Source organism: Eubalaena glacialis, chromosome 12 (genome assembly GCF_028564815.1).
Source record: "Eubalaena glacialis isolate mEubGla1 chromosome 12, mEubGla1.1.hap2.+ XY, whole genome shotgun sequence".
In the NCBI taxonomy this organism is placed as follows: Eukaryota; Metazoa; Chordata; class Mammalia; order Artiodactyla; family Balaenidae; genus Eubalaena; species Eubalaena glacialis.
In genome coordinates, this window is record NC_083727.1 from 104072037 (window position 1) to 104096195 (window position 24159).

Here is a 24159-nt window from a genome sequence, read left to right on the forward strand (position 1 = left end):
GAGGAAAATCTGATTTCAAGAGTTGCTACATGGTATTATTTAGATATGTCCAGTTCTCAACAAAAAATTATAAAAGATGAAAAGAGAGATGTAAATATATGGTCTATATACAGAAAAAAAATAGCCAAGAGAATCTGTCCCTGAGAATGCTAAGATGCTGAGCCATATTACAGACTTTAAATCAATTATTTTGAATATGTTCAAAGAAATAAAAAAATCATGTCTAAAAATCTAAAAGAAAGTATAAGAATAATATCTCATGAAATTAAGACTATCAATGAAGACAGAAACTATACATCAATTGAGATTATCCAATCAGAGGAACAGAAAGAAAAACAAGAATGAATAAAAATACACTGAGTATAAGAGACCTATGGAACACTATCCAGCCTAGATAGATACTTATGGGAGTCCCAGAAGGAAAAAAGAACAGACATAAAGAATATTTGAAGAAATAATGCAGAGGGGGAGAAAAGTAAAAGTGAAGAGGATTTGTATGGAATCAAAGTTAAGTTGTGAGTAACAACCAAGATAGGGAGCAACCCCAGTATCCATCAATAGACGAATGGATAAAGATGTGGGGGGGGTGTGTGTGTATGTATCTCACATACAGTGGAATATTACTCAGCCATAAAAAAAGAATGAAATTCTGCCATTTGCAACAATGGACCTAGAGGGTATTGTGCTTAATGAAATAAGTCAGAGAGAGATAAATACTCCATGTTATTAATTATATGTGGAATCCTGGAATCTAAAAAAAAAACACAAATGTATATAACAAAACAAAAACAGATGCACAGATACAGAGAACAAAAGCAGTTGTTACCAGTGGGGAGAGGGAAGGGGGAGGGGGCAAGATAGGTTTATGGGATTAAGAGTTAGAAACTTCTATGTATAAAATAAATAAGCAACAAGGATATATATAGTGTACAGCACACAGAAATACAAACATTATTTTGTAACAACTTTAAATGGAGTATAATCAATAAAAATATTCAGCCACTATGCTGTACACCTGAAACTAATATTGTAAATCAACCAAACATCAATTTAAAAAAAAAGAAAAAGAAAAAAGTTGTGGTTAGTTTAAAACAGACTGTTATAATTATAAAATATTATTACATGTAAGCCTCATGGTAACCACAAAGCAAAAATCTACAGTAGAAACACAAAAGATAAAGAGAAAGGAACCAAAGCATACCACTACCAAAAAATCATTAAATTACAAAGGAAGACAGCACAAGAGGACGAAGGGAACAAAGGAACTGCAAAACAGTCAGAAGACAACTGACAAAATTCCAGAAGTACATCCTTACCTACCAATTACTTTAAATGTAAATGGATTAAATTCTCCAATCAAAAGCAAAGTAGTTCAATATATTAAAAAACAAGGTACAACTATATACTGCCTACAAGAAAATTATTTTACCTTTAAGGACACACACAGGCTGAAAGTGACAGGATGAAAACATATACTCAATGCAAATGGTATGGTAACGGGGGGTGGGCATACTTGTATCACACAAAATAGGCTTTAAGTCAAAAACAGTCACATGAGACAAAGAGGTCAGTATATAATGATAAAGGGGTCAATACATCAATAAGATATAACAATTATAATAGGCATACAGTTGAAGCACCTAAATATATAAAGGAAACAGTAAAAGAGGTGAAGGCAGAAATAGACATCAGTACAACAATAGAGGACTTCAATATTCCATATTCAATAGGAATAGATAATCCACACAGAAAACCAATAAGGAAACAGCAGACCTGACCAACAATACACGCCAAATGGCCCTAACAGACATACAGAGAACATTCTATCCAACAACAGCAAAATACACATTCTTCTCAAGTGTATGCAAAACACTCTACAAAATAGATGACATGTGAGGCCACAAAACAAGTCTTAACAATTTAAGAAGACTGAAATCATACCAAGTATCTTCTCTACCAACCACAATGGTATAAAGTCAGAAAAACAGGAGGAAAACTGGAAAATTCACAAATATGTGGAAATTAAACAATACAGTCCTGAACAACCAATATGTCAAAGAAGAAATCAAAGAGAAAGCAAAAAAATATCTTGAGACAGAGGAAAATGGGAAACACAACGTATCAAAACTTATAGGATTAAACAAAAGAAGTTCTAAGAAACACGTTTATACTGATAAATGCCTTAAAAAGAAAGATCACAAAAGAACAACCTTAAGGTTTTTACACAACAAAGAACTATAAACAGAAAAACAGAGCCCAAAGTTAGGAGAAGAAAGGAAATAATATAGATAGAGCAGGAATCAATGAACCAGACACCAGTAAAACAACAGAAAGGACCAATTAAACTAAGAGTTGGTTATTTGAAAAGATAAACAAAATTAACACACCCTTAAGTAGACTAAGAAAAAAGAAGACTCAAATAAATAATTGGAAATGAAAGAGGAAACATTACCAGTGATATCACAGAAATACAAATGATCATAAGAGACTACTATGAACTATATGCTAATGAATTGGATAATCTAGAAGAAATGGATCAGTTCCTAGAAACATACCAAAACTGAATCATGAAGAAATAGAAAATCTGAACAGACCAATAACACAGTAAGGAGATTGAATCAATAATTAGAAGTCTCCAAAATAAGTAAAGCCCAAAACTAGAAACCTTCACAGGTGAATTCTACCAAATATTTAAAGAAACATTAACCTCAATCCTTCTTAAACTCATCCCAAAAATTGAATAGGAGGGAAAACTTCCAAACTCATTTTATGAGGCCAGCATTATCCTGATACCAAAGGCAGACAAGTTCACTACAAGAAAAGAAAATTACAGAACAATATCCCTGATTAACATACATATAAATATCCTCAATAAAATACCAGTAAACCAAATTAAACAGCATATTAAAAGGATCATACACCATGATTGAGTGGGATTTACACCTGTGATGCAAGGATAGTTCAACATGTGCAAATCAATAAACACGATACACCACGTTAACAGAACATAGGCTAAAAATCATATGATCATCTCGACAGCTGCAGAAAATGAATATGACAAAATTCAACATACATTCATAATAAAAACTCTCAAGAAATTAGGTATATAAGGAATGTACCTCAACACAATAAAGGCCATATATGACAAGCCTAAAGCTAACATCATATTCAACAGTAAAAACCTGAAAGCTTTCACCTAAGATCAGGAACAAGACGAGGATGCACACCCTCGCCACTTTTATTCAACACAGTATTGGAAGTCCTAGCCACAGCAATGAGACAAGAAACAGAAGGAATCCAAATTGAAAAAGAAGAAGTAAACTGTCATTGTTTGCAGATAGACATGACAGTATACATAGAAAACCCTGAAGATGCCACCAAAATACTATTAAAAATAATGAAAGAATAAAGTTGCAGGGTACAAAATCAATACACAAAAACCTGTTGCATTTCTATATGCTAACAATGAGCTAACAGAAAGAGAAATTAAGGAAACAATCCCATGCACAATCACATCACAAAGAATAAAAGACTTAGGAATAAACTGAACCAAGGAGGTGAAAGATCTGCACACCGAAAACTATGAAACACTGAGACAAGAAATTAAAGAAGGTACAAATAAATGGAAAGATATCCCATGTTCATGGACTGGAAGAATTGATATTGTTAAAATGCCCATTCTACCCAAAGCAATCTACATATTCAGTGAAATCCTACAAAAATTCCAATGGCATCTGTCACAGAAGTAGAAAAAGTAATCCTAAAATTCATACGGAACCATAAAAGACCGTAAATAGCCAAAGCACTATTGAAAAAGTACAACAAAGCTGGAGGCATCACATTTCCTGATTTCCAAATCCTATTACAAAGCTTCAGTAATCAACACTATAACGTACTGCCATAAAAACAGACATGTAGACCAATGAGACAGAATACAGAGCCCAGAAATAAACCCTCATATATACAGCCAATTAATCTTTGACAAGGGTGTCAAGAATACAAAATGGGGAAAGGACAGTCTCTTCAATAAAAGGTATTAGAAAAACTTAATATCCACATGCAAAACAATGAAATTGGACCCACATCTTACACCATACAAAAAAATCAACTCAAAGTGGATTAAAGACTTGAATCTAAAACCTGAAACTATAAAACTCCTAGAAGAAAAAAGGGGAAAAGCTCCCAGACATTGGTCTTAGCAATGATTTTTTAGATGTGACACCAAACCACATGTAACAAAAGCAAAAATAAACAAGTGGTATTACATGAAACCAAAAGCACAGCAAAGCAGTCAACAAAATAAAAAGGCAACTTTGGAATGGGAGAAAATATTTGCAAACCCTAACTGATAAGAGATTAATATCCAGAATATATAAGGAACTCCTAAAAATACAATAGCAAAATAAAAAAAAAAAATTACAGACTTAGAAAACAAACTTATGGTTACCAAAGGGGAAAGGTGTGCCGAGGGATAAATTGGGAGTTTAGGATTAACATATACACACTACTATATTTAAAATAGATAACAAACAAGGACCTACATATAGCACAGGGAACTCTGCTCAATATTCTGTAATAACCTAAATGGGAAAAGAATCTGAAAAAGAATAGATACATGTACATGTATAACTGATTCACTTTGCTGTACACCTGAAACAACCTGCAACACTATAAATCAACTGTAGTCCAATACAATATAAAAATTTTAAAAAAAGAAACATAAAAAAAAATTTTTTAACGGGCAAAAGACCTTAATAGACATTTGTCCAAATAAGACATACAAATGGCCAACAGGTAAATGAGAAGGTGCTCAACGTCATTATTTATCAGGGAAATGAAAATCAAAACCACAGTGAGATGTCACCTTATACCTGTTAGGAAGGCTATTATCAAAAAAAACCAAGATAACAGGTGTTGATGAAGATGGAGAGAAAAGGGAACCCTTGTGCACTGTTGGTGGGAGTGTAAATTGGTGCAGCCACTATGGAGAACAGTATGGAGGTTCCTCAAGAAATTAAAAATAGAACTACCATATGATACAGCAATCCCACTTCTGAGTATTTAGCCAAAGGAACTGAAATCAGGATCTTGAAGATATACCTGCATTTCCAAGTTCACTGCAGCATTATTCACAACAGTTAAAATATAGAAACAGCCTAAATGTCCATTGACAAATGGATAAAGAAAATGTGGTATCAACATACAACAGAACACAGAAGCATACCACTCTATGACTAAAGACACCTGGTAAATAAAACATGGGTGTGTTGCCTGACAAAGTATACAAATGAACTGTCTTTATAAATTTCGGTTCAATTATTAGTCTATTTATTTTACTTCAGGTATGTTCGCACAGGGGAAAAACAGACAAGAAAGAACTTTTGTAGACTGTCAAAGCTATACTCCCTGCTGTCAAGTCCTCATTTAATCATGTAAGTAGCTGGGTATGGAAATGTTAAACCTAATCTCAACCAATATTAATAAGTCTTATATATTCACATAGGTAATGAAAATTTTCTTTTCCATTCTTTACTATTAGTAATCATCCCCACTGCTTATTTTAAATTTAAGCCTCTGTTGATGGCTTATTTCACAATTAGAGTAGAAATTAAGATTCACGTGATTTTTATCATTTTTAACTATATCTTAAATATCTGAAATGTCTTAACTCTTATTAATACCTTTTATCACCACAGCTTCATCAGTATAGAGGTAGTCCAAAATAACTTTCAGTATGTCAGAATGTATTGGCATTTCCAGAGCTGCACAACTGGAAGCCTAAATAAAATAAAGTAAAATAATTAAACTACAAAATACTACTACAATCTGACTGAAGTTACTGGTATGAAAAACTTTTAACAGGAATCACATCAAATGCAAAACAACATAACATTTATAAAACGCAAAGCTAAAATGAGATACATTTAATTTTAAAATGCCTTGTAACATGAAAAAGAATCAAGAAAAATTGAGAAAAAAAGAAACAAACTGGTATTCCAAATACAAGTCCAAATAATAATGGAGAATTTATTTAAGGAACTTTTTTGCAACAATTTTCATTTTGGAATGTTGCTATTTTCCAGCAGGCTTATGCATAAAATGAAGTTGAATACAAAGCAAAAACTGAGTTAAAGTATTTTTTAATTTCTTTAGCATATAATTTCCCAAAAGTATAAAGTATAACTACCAGCCTATGTGTTCTATTTAAATCTTACCTCAATCCATGAGCTACTCAGCATACTATGAAAATATTCTGAAAGAAAAAAAATTGAGTAAGAATAGTGAAACAATACCAAAACAAAAAATCAGCAACTAACAAAAGTGTACCTACCAAGTCTAGCACAAAGAACGCATTTATGACATGGAAATTCCTTTCCATCCACTGATTTCATGGTCACATCACATAAATAAGAACTGAAAAAAAAAAAAAAGTTTAATTGAAGAGCAATTTCTTTACATATTTAGCAAATAAGAAATAAGAAAATCCATTATAGGATTTGTTTTAACGTTTGATTTTCTCCTAATTAAAGGTGGCAAAGAATATACAACTTGAGGGTATACATATAAAGTACTTCATCTCCTTCCACTTTGGGGAAGATAATAAGGCCTTACAATAAAGATAATATTTGTAAAGGGAACTGAATACAGATAAATATTCAAAAAAGTCTTGCTTTTTATTTTCCTTTTTCAATACAGGCCCGGTGTAATAAGTAACATCACAGTCAAAGGTCTTTAATTCACTTATTTGTACAACCTATTCTGTGCTAAGCACAGTCTAGATACTGCCAGTTTTTTTTCTCCAAGACTTTTCACCTACCAAGTACACATACCTAAAAAGAAAAACTTTTAATAATAAACATATTTAGAATAGTATATCTATGACGGAAAAAGATTATACTAAAGGAAATAATCTTCATAATGCTGACGAGGCATAATTATTTTGGGTTAACATCATTACTTACTTATAAAAAAAATACAAAATTCAGGCCAAAAAATTTTTTTAATTCCTTTCTTCATTAGAAAGTAATCAGAAAAAAATGAACTGTATCAATGTCTTATTGAGCAGTTAATACTTCATCCATTTGCCTCAACAGCTCTCCAACATTTCCAGAAATAAAGAAGACTAATAAAGGTAAGAGGGTATCCACATACACATTTTGCTTCACATATGAGTAAAAAGAGCTCTATTTCCACACTTAAGTCCCAAAATCTAGGGATGAAAAGTTTATCTTCATTTCCTAACTTACCATTTTCTCTGACTTAGCTTTGGTTTATTACCAGTTTTCTTGGCAATGACATTAATTTCTTCATTCTCAAATCGGACTCCATCTAACCTGTCAAGGGTAAAAATTAACAACTGGTGAATATACTCCCCTACCAAAACGAACAACAACAAAAATCCAACAAATTAGCCCACATCTGAACATAATTATATAATCTGTATCACCTGGAAGAGTATCTCAACTAACCCCCACTCTGTGATAAAGAAATATCATACTTAATATTCAAAATACATTAAACATCATTATGCATAAAGCCCTTCACTGTTTTCAATTAGAAAACATGATATACTCCCCTCCCTTGCTCCTGCCCCACAACTAAGGTTATACTGCCACAGGCAATATAAATACCTTAAAAACAGAGAATTCCAAAAAATCTGGTTTATAAGATGACAAATACTGTATTAGGCACTTTATACATGCTGTATGACCAAACTACACCAACAATATTAGGTCAATATTATCCCTCCCCTTTTATATACTGAGAAACTGAGGTTCATGGAAATAAGAAATTTGCCCTAGCTAGTCATAGAGCTAAGAGGCATGTATAGTTCTTTCTAACTCCAAAGACAGTACTCTTTCCAGAATACCACACTGTCTGCCACTCCAGATCCCTGTTATACAAACACCACTGAGAGTTCAAACCCACTAACAGCCTTCCTATCCTTTAATGTGTTAATCCAGGGAATCCCAGAGATAGCTTTCGCAGAAAATGGAGAAACAGGTCCATGAAAAGAAAGATACAAATCCAAAAAATAAAGGGGAGGTGGAGAGAAAAGGACGTGGAGACGGAGACTGAGGGAAAGAGAAAATAAGAGAAGGAAGATGAGGAGGGAATGGGGGGAAGGGAGGGGAGGAGGAGGAGAAGAAGGTCCAAGAACAGAAGCAAGAACAGTAGCAGCAGTAAATCAAAGCAAAAAAAACAAAAAAACAAAAAAAAACAATAAAGAATTTCTAAAAGGAGGACATAATGCGGTACATGAACAGATATCAAGGAGGAGTCATACCTACTACTCAAATTACTGAAACCAAATTTCTCTGCAACATTTTGCAACATTTTTACAGGATCATCTTCCCCAACACTTTTTACTTTTTTGGAAGATTTGTTTTTGCTTTTCTGCTTTTCACTAATTGTATGAGCTTGATTACTTTTGTAAACTTCAAATGCTGACTTCTGATTATCTTCATGGGAATTCATTTTATTCAAATGACAATTCGGAGTGCTCTGATATTCTTCTGGTTTTTTGTTTAAATTGATTCTTGGTTTGAAGCCATGAGTTAAAAAGTCACAAGTATCTGTGTATATAAATTGTAAAAGGTATTCAAACAAGTCAGGATGAACCTTCTCTACCACAAAGAGATGGCACCCTGCAGAATCTTCATCTTTCCGGTAAACATCTATAAAGTCTAAAGTAGTACCATCTGAAAGAAACAATTTCTGGAAAAAGTCAGAACGCACTGCCAAAATATATTTATGTGCAGGGAAGAGTCTATTGCCAACTTGAAATGTCACGTCATGGATGTTGTCCATTTCATCCGTTTCCCTCAACAGTTTGCCAAACTCTTCAAAAAAGGATGATGAGGACACAGCTGGAATTTCATAAAGGCTAGAAATGAAACAAAAATTATTTTTACTTTCCAGAAAATGAAAAAAAGAAAGCATCCCTAGCCAATTCTCCTTTTAAAGTATAATTTCTTTTTTATTTATTAAACTTAGAAAATTTTAAATTTAGCATTTCCAATAACATAAGAATATTGCTCACAGTCTTTGATACTGTATCACCCTTTAAATATTTTCTATTCCTTTACGTATTTTTTCCCCTAAACTAAAATGACAAGAATTAAGTGTTCCTTTGAAAGCAGTGTTTTCTTTCTACGAGGAAACACTAGAATATAAATTTGAACGACTGTTTCACAGAAATTTTTTAAATGATTAAAAGTATCACTAAAAACATTCAAAAAGAGTACAGTACAGTTTTCAACTTTTTCCTCTTTTATATCCTTTTATTTCACAAGTGGAGAAAAACATATACAGAAAAATGAGTAAATACTTCAGGTCCCAGATCCCAGAACAGGTTAGAAACTTAAGGAAGTAAAGATAAATACACACACAGACATACATCAGTCCACAACTCTGGTTCTTTCAGTACTGTAAGCACGCAATCATACCTTCCCCATCTACATTTTGCCCTTCTAGGTAGGGTGACCAACCCCCGTGGTCAGCCTGGGACTGAGGGGTTTCCCAGGAGAATAGACTTTCAGTGCTAAATATGGGACTGACCTGGGCAAAGCAGGAGGAATGATAACCCTGTCTCTAGGACTTTTTCCCTCTTCAATAAGACCCTTGATATTTATCTTAACTTGTCATCTCTGTACTAATGTGACAGAAGATTTGTACTGAGATTCACAATGCCCTCCAGATGACTCTATACTACCTCTTCCTTTGTCATTTCTCATTGTAGTCAAGGGTCAGAAATTTTTATAAACTACGTAACAAATATTTATAATCTATTGCTCAGAATCTGAGAACCTAGAGTACATCACAAAGTACTAAAGATATGAATCAATTTTGTGCGTATATGTACATATTATCTTCAATATTTTCAATAAATATCAGTTTACAAACTAAAAGGAACATTCAACATTTCCAATATAACAAGTTCCACCCCTGAGTTAACCTGGTAACATGACTGTATCCATATGTCTGAAGTCTCTACAAGACTTGACAACAGCTCTTCAATTAAATTTGTTCCAAGAGCTATTGAAAACAGAAAACCCAGTGACTGTTCCTTCTAAAAATGAAATTTAATACATACAAGAGTACCTTGTTTTAGGATCTGACTGCAAGATTGCAAAGTTGCATCCACTTGGATCTGTGCTGACACTAACAGCTCTATGGGCAAAAGTAAGTTTCTCAAGTCGAATTCTTTCATATGCACTATTCATATCAGAGACACAAGACACATCTGGTGAGGAATTATGAAGGTTCGATAAAATATCTGCTAAAAAGAAAAAAATAAACTTCAATTAATCAAGGCTCTATTGAAACTGTTAAAATGATTTAGGAGTAAATAGAATAGAAAAACAATTAGGAGAATATGGAAATATCTTTTGTCTGTATTAAGTCCTTCTGAAGAACTACATCTTCTCTCTCTTCAACATAATTTACACCCTATATATTGGTTGCCTTATAAAGGAAATTTTGGTGGGTCAATTCTCAATTATTCATGATATTATCCTCCACACTGCAACCAAAGCTGTCTAAAAGGCAAATACAATATTATACGACCTTTTAAAATTCCTCAGCTTCCATTAAAAATTTTATTTGCTCCCTCCCTTCTTCTCCCCCTTCCTTCCATTTATTCAGCAAATACCTGAGTGACCACACTGTGCTACTGTGATAAAGTACTTTACAGTGTATCCCTAGTAATATAGTAGTGAACCTATAAGATAGGCATGTCCCTACCATCTTGAAGTACACAATGTAGCAGAGAAGGCAGACATTAAACAAATGATTTTATCATTAAAAGTCAGATCAAGGCTATTTAAAAAAAATATGAAATGTGCATGCACAGAAATGATTCTGACTGTAGTATGAAAAATGTTTAAAGTAAATAAACATAAAGACAAAGAGATCATTTAGAAAACTAAGAGTCCAGAAAAAGAATGAATACTATAGACTGAGGTTGTAGCAATGAAACTAGAGAAAGTGAAGATTTCAAAAATATTTGAAATGGAAGTGACAAAACTTGGTGACCAATGGGATGTAGAGGGTGAGTGAATATGAGGTGTGAAAGATAACCATTTACTTAGAAACACTGAAAAGCAGATGCATGAGCATGAGATCAGAATTCAGTTTTAGACCACTAAATATGACTAAGACACAATTCTGAGAACTTCCAACACTTACAAGTCGAACATGCATTCTGGTTACTCTCTCAAAAATTCACTCTATTTCAGCCTCACAGAGCTTTACTAATCTTCCCCTGACAATCAGTTATTCTAATTTCTATGCTCTCAAAAAACTTATCATGTGCACATTAGTATTTGTCTCCATGAACTGCAAATATTTATATACATAGTCTATTGCCCCTACAAACTCGTAAGTGTCTGAGAACAGGGGCCTGTCATATATATTTGTATCATTAAAACCTAGCCCTATATCCGGCACATAGTAAATATACCTTAAATGTTTACAGACTTGTGTAATCTATAAAGAAATAAAATACGACAACTCAATAAACTATCCAAAAATCATTCCTTTGTGGCTTTATAATTTTAAAGAATATGTTTATAACTTCCTGAGTAATTATAAATGTTCTTTATATACCTTTTAGCATATAATAACTGATTTATTTATTCAACAGATGACTTAATGAGGGACTACTATGTGTCAGGAAATATGCTGAATGCTAAGGAATACAGACGAACCTTTGATTCCTCTATAAGGATATACAGACCTTATATCATGGTCCTTGCCATCTTATAATCTGATAGGAGACCAGCATTAGAAAAATTAATCACAAAGATAAATACATAAAAACAAGTAAAAATAAGTTGCATGATGAAAATACAAAGAGAGTATTAAAAGTAAAACAGGGTTACTAAGTTTAGATTAAGGAATCAGTGAAAACATCTCTGATGAAGTAAAAATTAAGCTGAGATGTGAAAAATTAGGAAAGGCCCTGGGACTAATCACAGCTGGACAAGACTGAATACCTGAAGGTCAGTGTGTCTGAAGAGTGGTAAGTGAGAGGGAGAGAACTCAAGAGGAGTTCAGAGATGCAGACAAGGGTCAGAGCAGGAGCCCTGTAGGCCATGTTCAGGAAGTGAGGAAACCATCAGAGTTTTTAAACACAGGAATATTAGGATCAGAGCTTAAAAGCTCACGCTGGTAAGAGAATAGATAAAAAGAAGCAAGAGTGGAAATAAGAAAACTTATTTTTTGCAGTCGATCATGTGATGACTTGGGCTAGGGTGGGAGCAATGAGATGTAAAGAGGTAAATGAATTCAAATTTTTCTGGAAGGAAAAAAAAAAAGCAACAGATTACTAATTACGGATGAAAGAAAAAAGCTGCTAACCTAAGTTAAAAACCAATGTTAAATAACCCACAAGTTTGTAAATTTATAATCAGATAATTAAGAATGAACTATATAATGTAATGAATGACTTCTATTTTCAATGGTAGCATCTTAATTAAAGCTCTCCTTTATATTCATCAAGGAATGAATAAAACTTGTCTCCAATTATTCAGCAATCGTTTAATAAAACAACCTGTACTTTTTAAAATTCTCAGTGAACATAAAAACCTTATTCTTCCTGTAATTTTCCTCTAAGTCCTAAGATACTTCATAAAAGTTTAATTTTATATATTCAAACATGTAAAAAAACAAAAAAAAAAACCCATAGCATAAGCCACTCAATTCTCAGTCTGGGGAGAGAAAAAAAAAGGAGCTTGGAAGATGGTTCAAATCCATCTGGGAAGTTTTTTTTTTTTTTAAACTTTATATATCCCTGCCCCTAGAGCCAAGGCTAGAGACTAATGTGCCCCTGTTACTGATGGGAATGTACCATGACCTCAGGGCATACTAAAAGGTTGAAAACTACGGACTTAAGTGGATTGATTTCCCTTTGTTTACCTGAATACACACAACCAAAATCAAAAGAAGAGATATAGGGGTTAAACCTAATAACACTTGTCAGTTAAACCTAATGATAAATACTTATAAAATTAAACGTTAGCTAAAGGTATGCCATTCACATATATGAACTAACCTTTCTTTTCAGAACTCTTTCTTTTTTCTTCAAACCATTTCCCTCTAAATCCCTCTCCATCTCTTGTGACAAAAAGAATTTCATTTCTACTTAAAGCAATATCAGAAATGAAGACTTGGCGTGGATAGGCCCATCGACACTGCTTCAGAGAACTGTTGACTGATCTCCAGCAAAATACCTAAGATAGAACCAAATTACAGTGGAATAGAAAGCAATATAGCATCTGAACAACCAAAAAATGAAATCAAGAGATATTATCTCTAAAAATAAAAGCTCTGATTAGTATGTTTCAATGTTCATTCTTTCATAGTAAAAGACAAACACTATAAAAGTCAAGATGGTGTGTCTTTCAGAAAATACATCAAGCTAACATGAAGCATTAAAAATGCTTTAAAGACACTCCTCTTAAGAAGTAATTTTCACTGTTACTTGTTTGGGGCAAACAGATACAATGGAAAGAAAAACAAAAATCTTAATGCTATAACTTGGAATGTCAGACTTGGTGTAGTATTTACAAGAATGTAAACCACCCTATGAAAATCCAAACTTTACTCTCAAGGGGGAAAAAAAAGAGATGTCTGCATAACTCAAGTAAAACAAAGTCTCAGAGACAGAAAAATCATAGAATTCAATGGCTTCCACGTGGTTCTGCAAACCTTAGTGTTCCTGAGAAATGGCTCAGGGGCTGCTGCTCAGGGATGGAAGACGATAAGAGGCAGGGTGCTGGGCTTCCCAATCCAGCTCTATCCAGAGCAGCAACCCTTTTATCTGCTTCACAGACTGGTATTCCAAGTATGATTTCATTTGAGCAATTAATACTGCTGATCTTTAAAAGCTCAATCCCCTCATAATTAAGAAACCTAAAGCACAGAATGGTATCTGCCAAGGTCACTCAAAAGTTATGTACACAAAAATAGACTATATTGATTAACTGATTCCGTCAGAGCTTGGTTGTCATTTTTATAGGAAAGTAATTAATTTTACAGGAAGTAAATATCCACGTGTATAAACAAGCTAGATCCCTATTAATGTAAATGAAATAAATCCCAAAGTCAAATGTTTTTATATTCAACTTTTTAAATGCAACTCCATGCCTCTACTTCCTGCTTTTAGTACAAATTAGATCTCTAATTCTTAAATATAGTTCCCTCAAATAAAATGATCAACCACAGTAGATTTATGCCTGTAATGTACCAGCAGGTGGAGCTTTATGATTAATTCTTCAATTTCTAAAGTGTCAATTTTTAAAGCACTTTATAAAACCTCAGAAAACACTTGTTGTATGTTTTTATTGTATAAACAAAAAGCAGAAAAGCAATCTGTTTTTCCAGTCACAGTGTAAAATTTTTTCAGTGTTTCTAATGTATAATACATATTTTTTAATTGACAATTTTATCAGAGGAATAAAAATTAGAACTCTATTTACTTAAATGAAAAGAGGTAAGAGAGTCTTTTTTTTTTTTTGGCTGCGCTGTGCGGCATGCAGAATCTTAGTTCCCTGACCAGGGACTGAACCCGTGCCCCCTGCATTGGGAGTGTGGAGTCTTAACACCTGGACCGCCAGGGACGTCCCAGATATTCTTTATATAGTGATCTAGAAATACATTACATTTTCTATATGATAGTTATGATCTCTGCATACATATAATGTGTACATTTGTTTAAAACCAAATTTGAGAGAATATTTCCAATTATGTATTTTTAATATTGCCAGCTTAGCTTTTTACTTTTTTTAAGAATAGTTATATATCTCATATCTACGCAATTCAATACCATTTTTCAGTACTCAGTGTATGTATCAAATAAGCTATCAAAACCCCTTACTTCCATCTTAAGCGCAATAAATGAAACTTTAAACTACAGTTTAACAAGGCAGTACTATGCAACATCAGTTAAATGTCATCATACTTTCTTTGAAATACCAGCTCCCAACTATCTATAATCAGTACTGGACATCAAAAACAAGTAGGGGAACAAAAGTCAATACGAATCATCACTATCATAGCAATACAGTTTTACATTATCAGGTCTCCTACAGCTATCAACTGAGAACAAGATTACTATGCTTTTGTATAAATATATACTCACCCTTCCAGCTCCATCCATTGCAAGAATGCAAATTTTTTCACCCCCATTTTCTTTCAAATGTTCAGGATCAACTTTGTATTCCATATGCCCCCCAGATACAAGAACCTTTTTCACGTTTAGTTGTCTGGGTGAAAAAAAAAATTCTAGATTAACATGTTCTCTAAAATATACAATCAATTTTAAAGAAATTACTATTCAAACACTAATTTAGAGTGATTACTGTGAAAGGTGGAGTAAGATGATTTGGCCTTTGGTATCCTCAGTCCCTCCTTTTATGAGTTTCCCCTACACAATGACCATTTCTTTCTATGGCAAGTCCTTCCCTCCCCACAAGTCTCTACCTACCCAGATACACACATTAAACATCTAAAACCTCACTTGCTCATGTACACACATTCTCTCTAGGTTAAATAACTGATAAGGCTAAAAGCTCCTAAACATATCTGCATTGTAACAGAAAAAATTTAAACCTCAAATCAAAACAGAAATCCTTAATTTCAAATATGGACAACTTTAAATAGATACACCTACCATAAAAATCATTAGTATTGCTAATTTAATAACTCATCCACTAGCCAATTCATTATACATTTCATTACATCTACACATGTGATGTGCCTATAGCATTGTGCGAAACCTGCCTGCTATTACTCCAATGATTATCCTCCCTTTCAGATATTTTACCCACATTTTAAAATGTTTTTATTTTTTTGTTTGTTTAATGTTTTTCTTCTCAAAATTACTATGTTGTAACCAGCTGTAACAAAAGAATTTTCTTAGTGAAAACTTGCATGTAACTTATATTTATGTAATTTAATGTTATCAGGGCAAATTTTATAAATGTAAAGTAAAAACAAAACCTAACATTCCACAAATCATCTCATGCTCAGAAAGAAACCTACATAGTCAGTTCTAAGAAACATGTATGTTCACATTTTCATGTTTTTATAACTGAAATATGACCTGCAATTGATAACCTTCCAGTTGTTACACACAGAAGATAAGTTGTATATATTGATGGTTGACATCTGCTCATGAGCTAACCTCATAGTTGGTATCTGTTCATGAAGTTACCATCTCATTGACATTAGCAAAAGCACATTCTGTTGCATTTCAGTTCAAATCCCTGATTACTTTAAAAGTTGGATAGCTACTCTCTAGAATTCCTACACACTCCTGCTTCTACTAACTGAGCTATTGTATCTGCTCAAAGATCTATTTCTCTACTTGTATTTATTATTACAGTTATAATATAATGAAATATTATGTAAATCAATGAAATATTAGTCTGAAAAGAACACTTTCTGTAAAAGCTGAATACTTTAAAACGACACAATAAATATGACAAGCAAAAAACGGCTGTCAAATCAGATATGGATTAACCAACTATATAAAATACTGAAAATATATAAAAAATATAGGATTCTGCCCTTAACTTACTTCACACTTGTTTTTAAGCACTTGCTCCTTAAATCATTCAAAATGAAGTAACAGGTAACACATAAGTATTATAAGTATGGTTTATGCACAAAAGACAGAGAACTCCAATTGGTAGACCCATCTTAGTTTTATAATTCCCTGCTTTAACTTTTTGATTAGACAGCCAACTGCTTGTTTACTGCACGTTACTAAAACAGATAACAACTGGCTATACAGATACAAAGATAAGAAAATATACCACTTAGGTATAAATACATGGACTGAGTAGAGGGTCCACAGAATATGATTTTTTTTTTAAATAAATAAGTGTATAATATATAAAAGGCTACACATGAACCAATGATGATAGTGTCACAAACCAAGAATTATGATTCATCTAGTTCTGTGCACCTGAAGCATAAAAAAGGGAAACTTGTAGGTCATATTTAACCATATGTTACCATAATTCAGAAATACTGTTTTACAACCTACAAAGAACTTTTATTATATTTACTGGATGTTTCCCAAAAGACTAAGATTATCAAAGGCAAAAACTCCTGACTTTCCCACCATTCAATTTTCTCCATTTGACATTTCAGAGAATGCATAAAGCTGATACTCAGATATTTGCTGGAAGAGCTGAATTATTATTAAAGTATGTTTCTTTCACAAAAATACACATACTTAGAAGCCATCTTCTTGCACTGATAGTCTGCAAGTAAGTAAATATCTCCCTTTGTGGTAACACAGACAGTTGCCCCATCACTAGCAGCAACCAAAGACACAGTGATGTCCTTATGATGAAGGGCAGAGACTTGACGAGGAGCAGTTACACACTTTTCTCCATTGGGATCTAGTAAATAACCTAAAAAATTACACAAATAAACAAATCACAAAATATCCGTTTTTAAGAATACAATTTATTTTTCAGATATTGTCATCATGGATTTCTTACCCAGCTGTCCACCATTTAGTCCCATAGTGTAAACAGCTTCTCTAGTCCATAGCACTGTATGAAACCTGCCTGCTGCTACTCCAGTGACTGTCCTCCCTTTCAGGTATTTTGCTTGCATCTATTCAAAAGACAAATAAGACTTCAGTTTATTATGTACCTATGAACTAACAGAATTTTGCACACGATCCAGTAGACCAGGGTAGCAAATATATGGCATACTTGCTGCCAGTACCCCCCTCAAGTGCTAATGGCATTCATCACTAATAGATCTCAGCACTAATACTGAGACCCCAACTCTTCTCAGAATACAAGACATCTTGATGCAGCCACCTTAAGTCAGCAGTTTAAACATGTAAAAAAAAAAAAAAAACTGACACAGTATAAAAACCAAATCATTAAACTTTTGTTAACAAGCAATATGCAAAACAGGCATTCTCATTCTTATTAAAAACTATACTTTTAAATTTGACATATCCAGAGTATCTCAACAGTGACACTACTGACAGTTTGAACCAGATCATTCTTCGTTGTGGGGATTCTGTTGTGCATCGTAGGAGGTTTAGCAGCATCCCTGGACTCTGCCCACTAGATGTCGGTAGCACCACTCCCACTCCTACACCCAGCTGTGACAACTAAAAATGTTTCTAGACATTGCCAAATGGCTCCTGGCGTACAAAACTGTCCCCACTTAAGAATACTGGCTATGTCCATATCAACCCAGAGCTCCACAGTAGCCACACAATGAGAATAAAAATGGGAGTAAAATCTACCATTTCTAAAGAAGTCTGCAAAATGATTACATATCTACAAATTCCACAGTTGGTTGGGGAAAATGGGCCTAAGAAGTACCACAGATTGCAAACTACCTCTAATTATTTTGGAGTAATTCCTGTTGATTCATTAGCCATCCAGGATGGAAAAGCATTGGATTTTAAAGCTTGTTACTAAAAATGTATATCTAATAATCATTTTAAATCCAGAGGATTAAACCAGTGAATAAGTCTAACACCCAAAATGCAAAATCTTATGAGTTGAAAACACATTTGCTATATGTGATGATTCTAGTAACATATTAATGTTAAAGCACCAGTCCTGTCCTGCGTACTAGGTCCCTGAAGTTGAGGAAAGGCCACCCTCTGGTGGTGGTTGTACAAATGGGAAGGGGAAAACAGAACAAAAACAGTTGCTTTTAGACCTATGTTCCCTCACATAAACTTGCCAGGTATGATTTCTGCGCAGAGACAGATCTACCATGAAGCCAATAAGCTTAAGTTTCTGGATGCCTCATTTACATGGCCCATTTTTTACTTATAAAATTTCTATTTTTTTCTTAAGGAGGGCCTCAAAATTATTTAAGTTTCAAACCCAAAATATCTGGATTCCCCGATGCTTATGAACACTTACAAGTTGAATCTAAGGCAGTTTGCTGCCTAATTTCCCAAGTGCTTTCTTTCTCACTCCAAACAAATGTTAATCTGTGCATTACTATGCTTAATTTCTCCTGTGAAAAATAAAATATATACCACTGAAGAAACACACTGTTGAATACAAGTAAAATAAGTTGCTCTGTCAATGCCTTCCATTTTTTTGTCCATATAGGTTTTATACCAATGGTCACCTTATTATTTAAAAAAGAGAAGTTTACCTGTCTGGGTACATTACAACTGGAAGGTGGAGGAATGATTCCTAATTGATGAAAAATATTTAGGCCAAACGTATAAACACATCCATCTTCAGTTAATACAACAGTATGATCCTTAGCAGCTGCCACTTGAGAACAATTATGACCACTCAGTCCTTCCACAAGCCTAGGGACCTACAAAATAAAATTAACTTTCGTATATTACATTAACCATTTATATAAAGTACAAAATACAAATAAATCTTATGATACCACATCCCAAATGATACAACTGCTATACGGCTGTATCTATCATAGGCAAACTGTACAATTCAGCAAGGGGGAGATAAGTTTAATGGACATGGCTTTATAAGTAAAATACAAAATCCCAGTAAGACATTTCAATAAAACAATTTGATTCAATAAATGATTTCTGAGCCCTTATCATTTATCATACACCAAGTGCAAACGTGTTTGGTTTGAATAAAGGGAGCTCTTCAGCCAAAGTATTCATTGGTGTAGTGAAGAAATAAATAAGAATACAGGAATCAATGCAGCCCTTCAATGCATAACCAAACATACGATATCATATTCCTTTAAAGTCATCTGTTCTGGGTTCAAATCTTAATTCTGTCATTTACCAGCTATTTGATCTCAAACAAACTTCTTATCTTCTCTCATTTTCTTCATCTGAACACAAAATAATAATAGTATTTTGGATGATAAAAAATCAGCATAAGGAGTAAATGAGTTAGTAAGTACAAAACACAACACTCTCTGGCTCAGAGTAAACAACTGATAAATGAGTGCTATTATTATTGTCATTGTGTATAAATTGAGGATAATAAGGCCTATAACCTCACAGGGCTGTTGTTAGACTTAAATCAAGGTAATGATACTGCATGGAAAGCATGAACAATGCCTAGAACATAATATACCCTCGAAAAATGGAAGAGACTACCATAGCTCTCTCTCATTTTTAAAGACCTCTTAACTGATGAAGATGCCAGCAGTCCCCTCAAAAAACACTTACCTTAAAAATAACCTAGTGAGGAAATAACTTTCCTGAATGTAATGATTATTAGGTTTCTTCCAATTAGCACTAAGTTTCAGTAGCATTAAGAGTCAATTTTGTGATTATACAATGAAAATATTGGCTCAATTTTCAGACCACAAATACCTTAATGAGAAGTTAAAAATGAATAAAAACTTGGACCCTGGACTACAGGAAAAGAGTTTTACAATTAGTCTGATTTTTTAAATTTCAACTATGGAAATATTTGAAAGCTTATTTATGTACTCTCCTGACTCAATGTTTGCTATACAATATAATTTTTCTTTCATGCTTTAGAATTTTGCATCACATCTAAATCCTTATTTTGAACACAATATACCAGGAAAGTAACTGATCTTCTAAACTCTATTATCAGTCGGTATATTATTTTCTCCTTATAGTTCGTTAAAAAAAATTTTTAGTTAACTGAAGTTTCCAGTTTATAAAATTTTACCAAAGTTACCTAAACTGTATAATGACATTTCAATTACCAAGCATGTCTGTTCATCTCCATGGCCTAATCGTCCTCCAGGACCATGACCACAGGTATAAACTTGCCCTTTCTGAGACAGAAACACTGAGTGAAATTTACAAAGCACCACCTACAGGAAAACAAGAGAATATTATTAAACTTCTGTGAATAAAACATCCTTTATTTTATAAAAAAGAAATAACAGAATATTACTAATTGTTTAAGCTAGATAATGGGTACATTAGGATTCATTATACTGTTCTCTCTACTTTGTACATGTTTAAAGTTTTCTGTAATAAAAATTTATAATATATGGTCTATTTTAAAACTACGTCTAAAAACACTGACATTCGGGGAAGAAAATTTAGAAGTAATTAAGCACGTGTTACCCACAAGAGACTAAACAAAGGAAAATGCAAATCCTAAGTATTCAACTACAAAAAGTAGTAGCCAGTTGTTTTCCAATTTCATAAAATCTCAAACAGCAAGAATTGAACAGAGTAAAATATGAAGCATAAAGATTACCAAATAGTGACTATTACTATAGAAAATAGTGAAAATGCCTTAAGAGTATTTTTTCAACATCACCTTATAAACAGGGAGTGGGGGGTAAACAGTATGTGCTTTTTATACCCCTGATTTTGTCTAATATATCTTTAATATAATTACATGGCTTTAAATAATTTTACACTAATTTTCAAGCTTTTCTCTTTTCCCCACTTCCTTTCTTACTGCTTCCTTCCCAGAACCCTCCCTGCCCTCTGACAAACAGTTCCATTTTCATACATTCTTACCAGAAAACAAGGTTACTAAAAGGGCTGAACTGCATCAGAAGGCAATAATAGGAAACCAACAGCAGTTTTAAATATGCATGCACTTACATAGCTAACCTGCAGGCCACACTTTGCTATTTTTCAATGCATCAGCATACTTATTTTACCTTAATACTATCTAAAAATCCTTTTTTATTTTTAAAAATAATCTGCATTTACATCTCTTATGCCACCCATAAATATTTCTAGCTTAGGATATTAAAAAAAGGATTAAGAAATAAAAAATCCTAGAATTATTTTCCAGAAAGTCAGGGTCCTTTGGAAAAATAAGAAAATCATGGACTTCCCTGGTGGCGCAGTGGTTAAGAATCCGCCTGCCAATGCAGGGGACACGGGTTCAAGCTCTGGACCAGGAAGATCCCACATGCCACAGAGCAACTAAGCCCGTGTGCCACAACTACTGAAGCCTGCATGCCTAGAGCCTGTGCTCCGCAACGAGAGAAGCCACCGCAATGAGAAGCCCAAGCACCGCAGTGAAGAGTAGCCCCCGTTCACAGTAACTAGGGAAAGCCCGTGCGCAGCAACGAAGACCCAAAGCAGCCAAAAAAAAAAAAGTTACAAGCTGAATTGCAAGCTGTTTACACATATCCCTAAACCACTTGGCGAGTTCTGTAAATACATGTGCCTATGATAATGCAAAAATCACTATCTTATTTAGCTGTACCATAAATACCTGAAAAGTCTAAAAATAAAACCCAAAATTGTATTCAAATTTGTAATACAAAGTTACAATCTGTAAGGGAAAAATTATTTCATGAAACCAGAAGTAATATATTTTGTTCAATTCTATATTCAATATTAGAATGCCATTCTATAATCTCTGACTTCTACAAAACAACCAATACCAGAGTGAAAGACCTCCAACTTCAAAACCTCTGAATTTTTTAAGGAGGTAACTGCTCATGGATTTTCATCTTAATTCTCAGGAATATATTATGCTAATAATAATCATCTCTGTCCCATGGCAGTTAATTCATCTGGTACTATATACTACAGAATCAGCCCTTTTTCAGTAATAGGGCTCTCAATATAACAGGTGCTCAGTAAATATTCCCATTAACTTGCTGCCATTTTTCTTACTGAAATTTACACTGCTTTCCTTCCTCTCAAACCTATCCATAGTGCTTGTGTTTCAACCCTCCTTTTCGTAGTTAAAAAAAAAAAAAATCCCTTACATCCTTAATTTCTTCACAAAATACTCTCACATCCTTGCCTTAACTGAAATGTAGTTTTCTCTTTGGGTATACTGTTTCATCCTTAACCCTACCAAGTGGATATGCTCAATTCTTCTACAGCACATATATCTTAGGATCAGAAGGTACAATCAGCCCGTTTCCTAATGCCACCATTATTCCTTCACTTTTGTGTAAAAATCTCTGCTCCTGAAAAAGCTCACCTCATGAAATCTGACTATATCATGTACTAACTCAGAAAAGGAAAACAGGTATCTTTCTAAGTGCCTCAACTCTGATCAATCATTAGTGGCTGTTGATGGGTGAATTCTGAGGACCTGTTCAAGTTCAGTTTAAAACAGAGAGGGGAGAGAAGAGGGAGGGAGGGAGGGAGGGAGGGAAGAAGGGAGAACAAGAGTACGCTGTGACTGATTAGCGACATCTGCCAAAGGCTCTGAACTAGGTGAGGAAGAGCAGCCAGCCCTGCTCTAACAGCTTTCCTCACACTCACTAGAGACTCTGACCCCAGGCTTATGACTCTGGTCCATCCCAAGTCCTTTCAGTATCCTAAGTTCCCCCGAGGTCTGTGTAGATGGCCAGTCAGAATCCTAGCTTTCAGGACACCACTCTACTCTCTACTTCTCTAGTCACTCTTCATTCCCATGTGGGCTCCTGTTCCTGGCCTCTCAAATTTTAATATTCTCTTGAGTTTAACTCTTCTATTTCATTTTTTTTAAACTGCTAATTGTGATACATTAACTAATGACTTTTGGTGTGAAAAACAGTGTTCTACAGAACCCTAAATATGGTGGCCATATAATTTATAATCCAAATATTTGGGGGAATAAAAGGGGAATGACATTAACAATTACATCAGGAAAAAAAATCACGTAGAGATAAACTCAAAAGACACATTCTGAGGTGTAATTTTCAGGATTCAGAAATTGAGATTTATAGCTTTAAAAATTAAGTAGAGAATGTTTAGGAGTGGCAAAATTAGCACTTCAGACAGTTAAATTTAAAAACTTTGAAACAATGTCTGGAGTACAACTGAAATGAAACCCAAGAGGAAGAAAGGCTGAGGCTAGAGATATAAATTACACACACACACACACACACACACACACACACACACACACACACACACACAGAGAGAGTTACAGAGAAAGATGAGTAGGTCAACAGTAGCAAAATCCACTGAAGTGGAATCATCCAGAATAATGATATAAGGCCAAAGACCAAACCTTTACAATTATCAATTAAAATTTTACAATTACTTATATTTAAGAACTCAGGTTCACTTACCTAAAACTAATAACAAACTTCATTTGAGTATCAACAACAAATTCACTTGAGAAACAATTCAAAGAACTCTAATTAATTAAGTAGAAAGAAAAGCTAGAAAATCAACACAAGCTCTACCTTTTTAAAATTAATATCTGTATAATGCCTTCTAACTTCTAACATGCCTTACACAAACATCTCATA

The 24159-nt window shown here is 33.7% G+C and overlaps 1 protein-coding gene across 3 annotated transcripts in view; it reads right to left on the minus strand.

The window, feature by feature from the left end:
• IBTK (inhibitor of Bruton tyrosine kinase) overlaps positions 1 to 24159 on the minus strand; it is a 93657-nt gene that overhangs the window by 53026 nt on the left and 16472 nt on the right. For 2 of the 3 annotated variants that reach the window (XM_061207271.1, XM_061207269.1), the window contains exons 5-16: positions 20686 to 20796; positions 19165 to 19335; positions 17520 to 17637; positions 17249 to 17429; positions 15146 to 15269; positions 13058 to 13235; positions 10105 to 10282; positions 8288 to 8887; positions 7248 to 7334; positions 6332 to 6414; positions 6216 to 6253; positions 5682 to 5778 (exon numbers count right to left, since the gene is read on the minus strand). In XM_061207271.1, coding sequence (XP_061063254.1) covers positions 5682 to 5778; positions 6216 to 6253; positions 6332 to 6414; positions 7248 to 7334; positions 8288 to 8887; positions 10105 to 10282; positions 13058 to 13235; positions 15146 to 15269; positions 17249 to 17429; positions 17520 to 17637; positions 19165 to 19335; positions 20686 to 20796 — 1966 coding nt within the window. The remainder of the gene's footprint in view (positions 1 to 5681; positions 5779 to 6215; positions 6254 to 6331; positions 6415 to 7247; positions 7335 to 8287; positions 8888 to 10104; positions 10283 to 13057; positions 13236 to 15145; positions 15270 to 17248; positions 17430 to 17519; positions 17638 to 19164; positions 19336 to 20685; positions 20797 to 24159) is intronic. The other variant, XM_061207270.1, reaches the window with a different exon arrangement.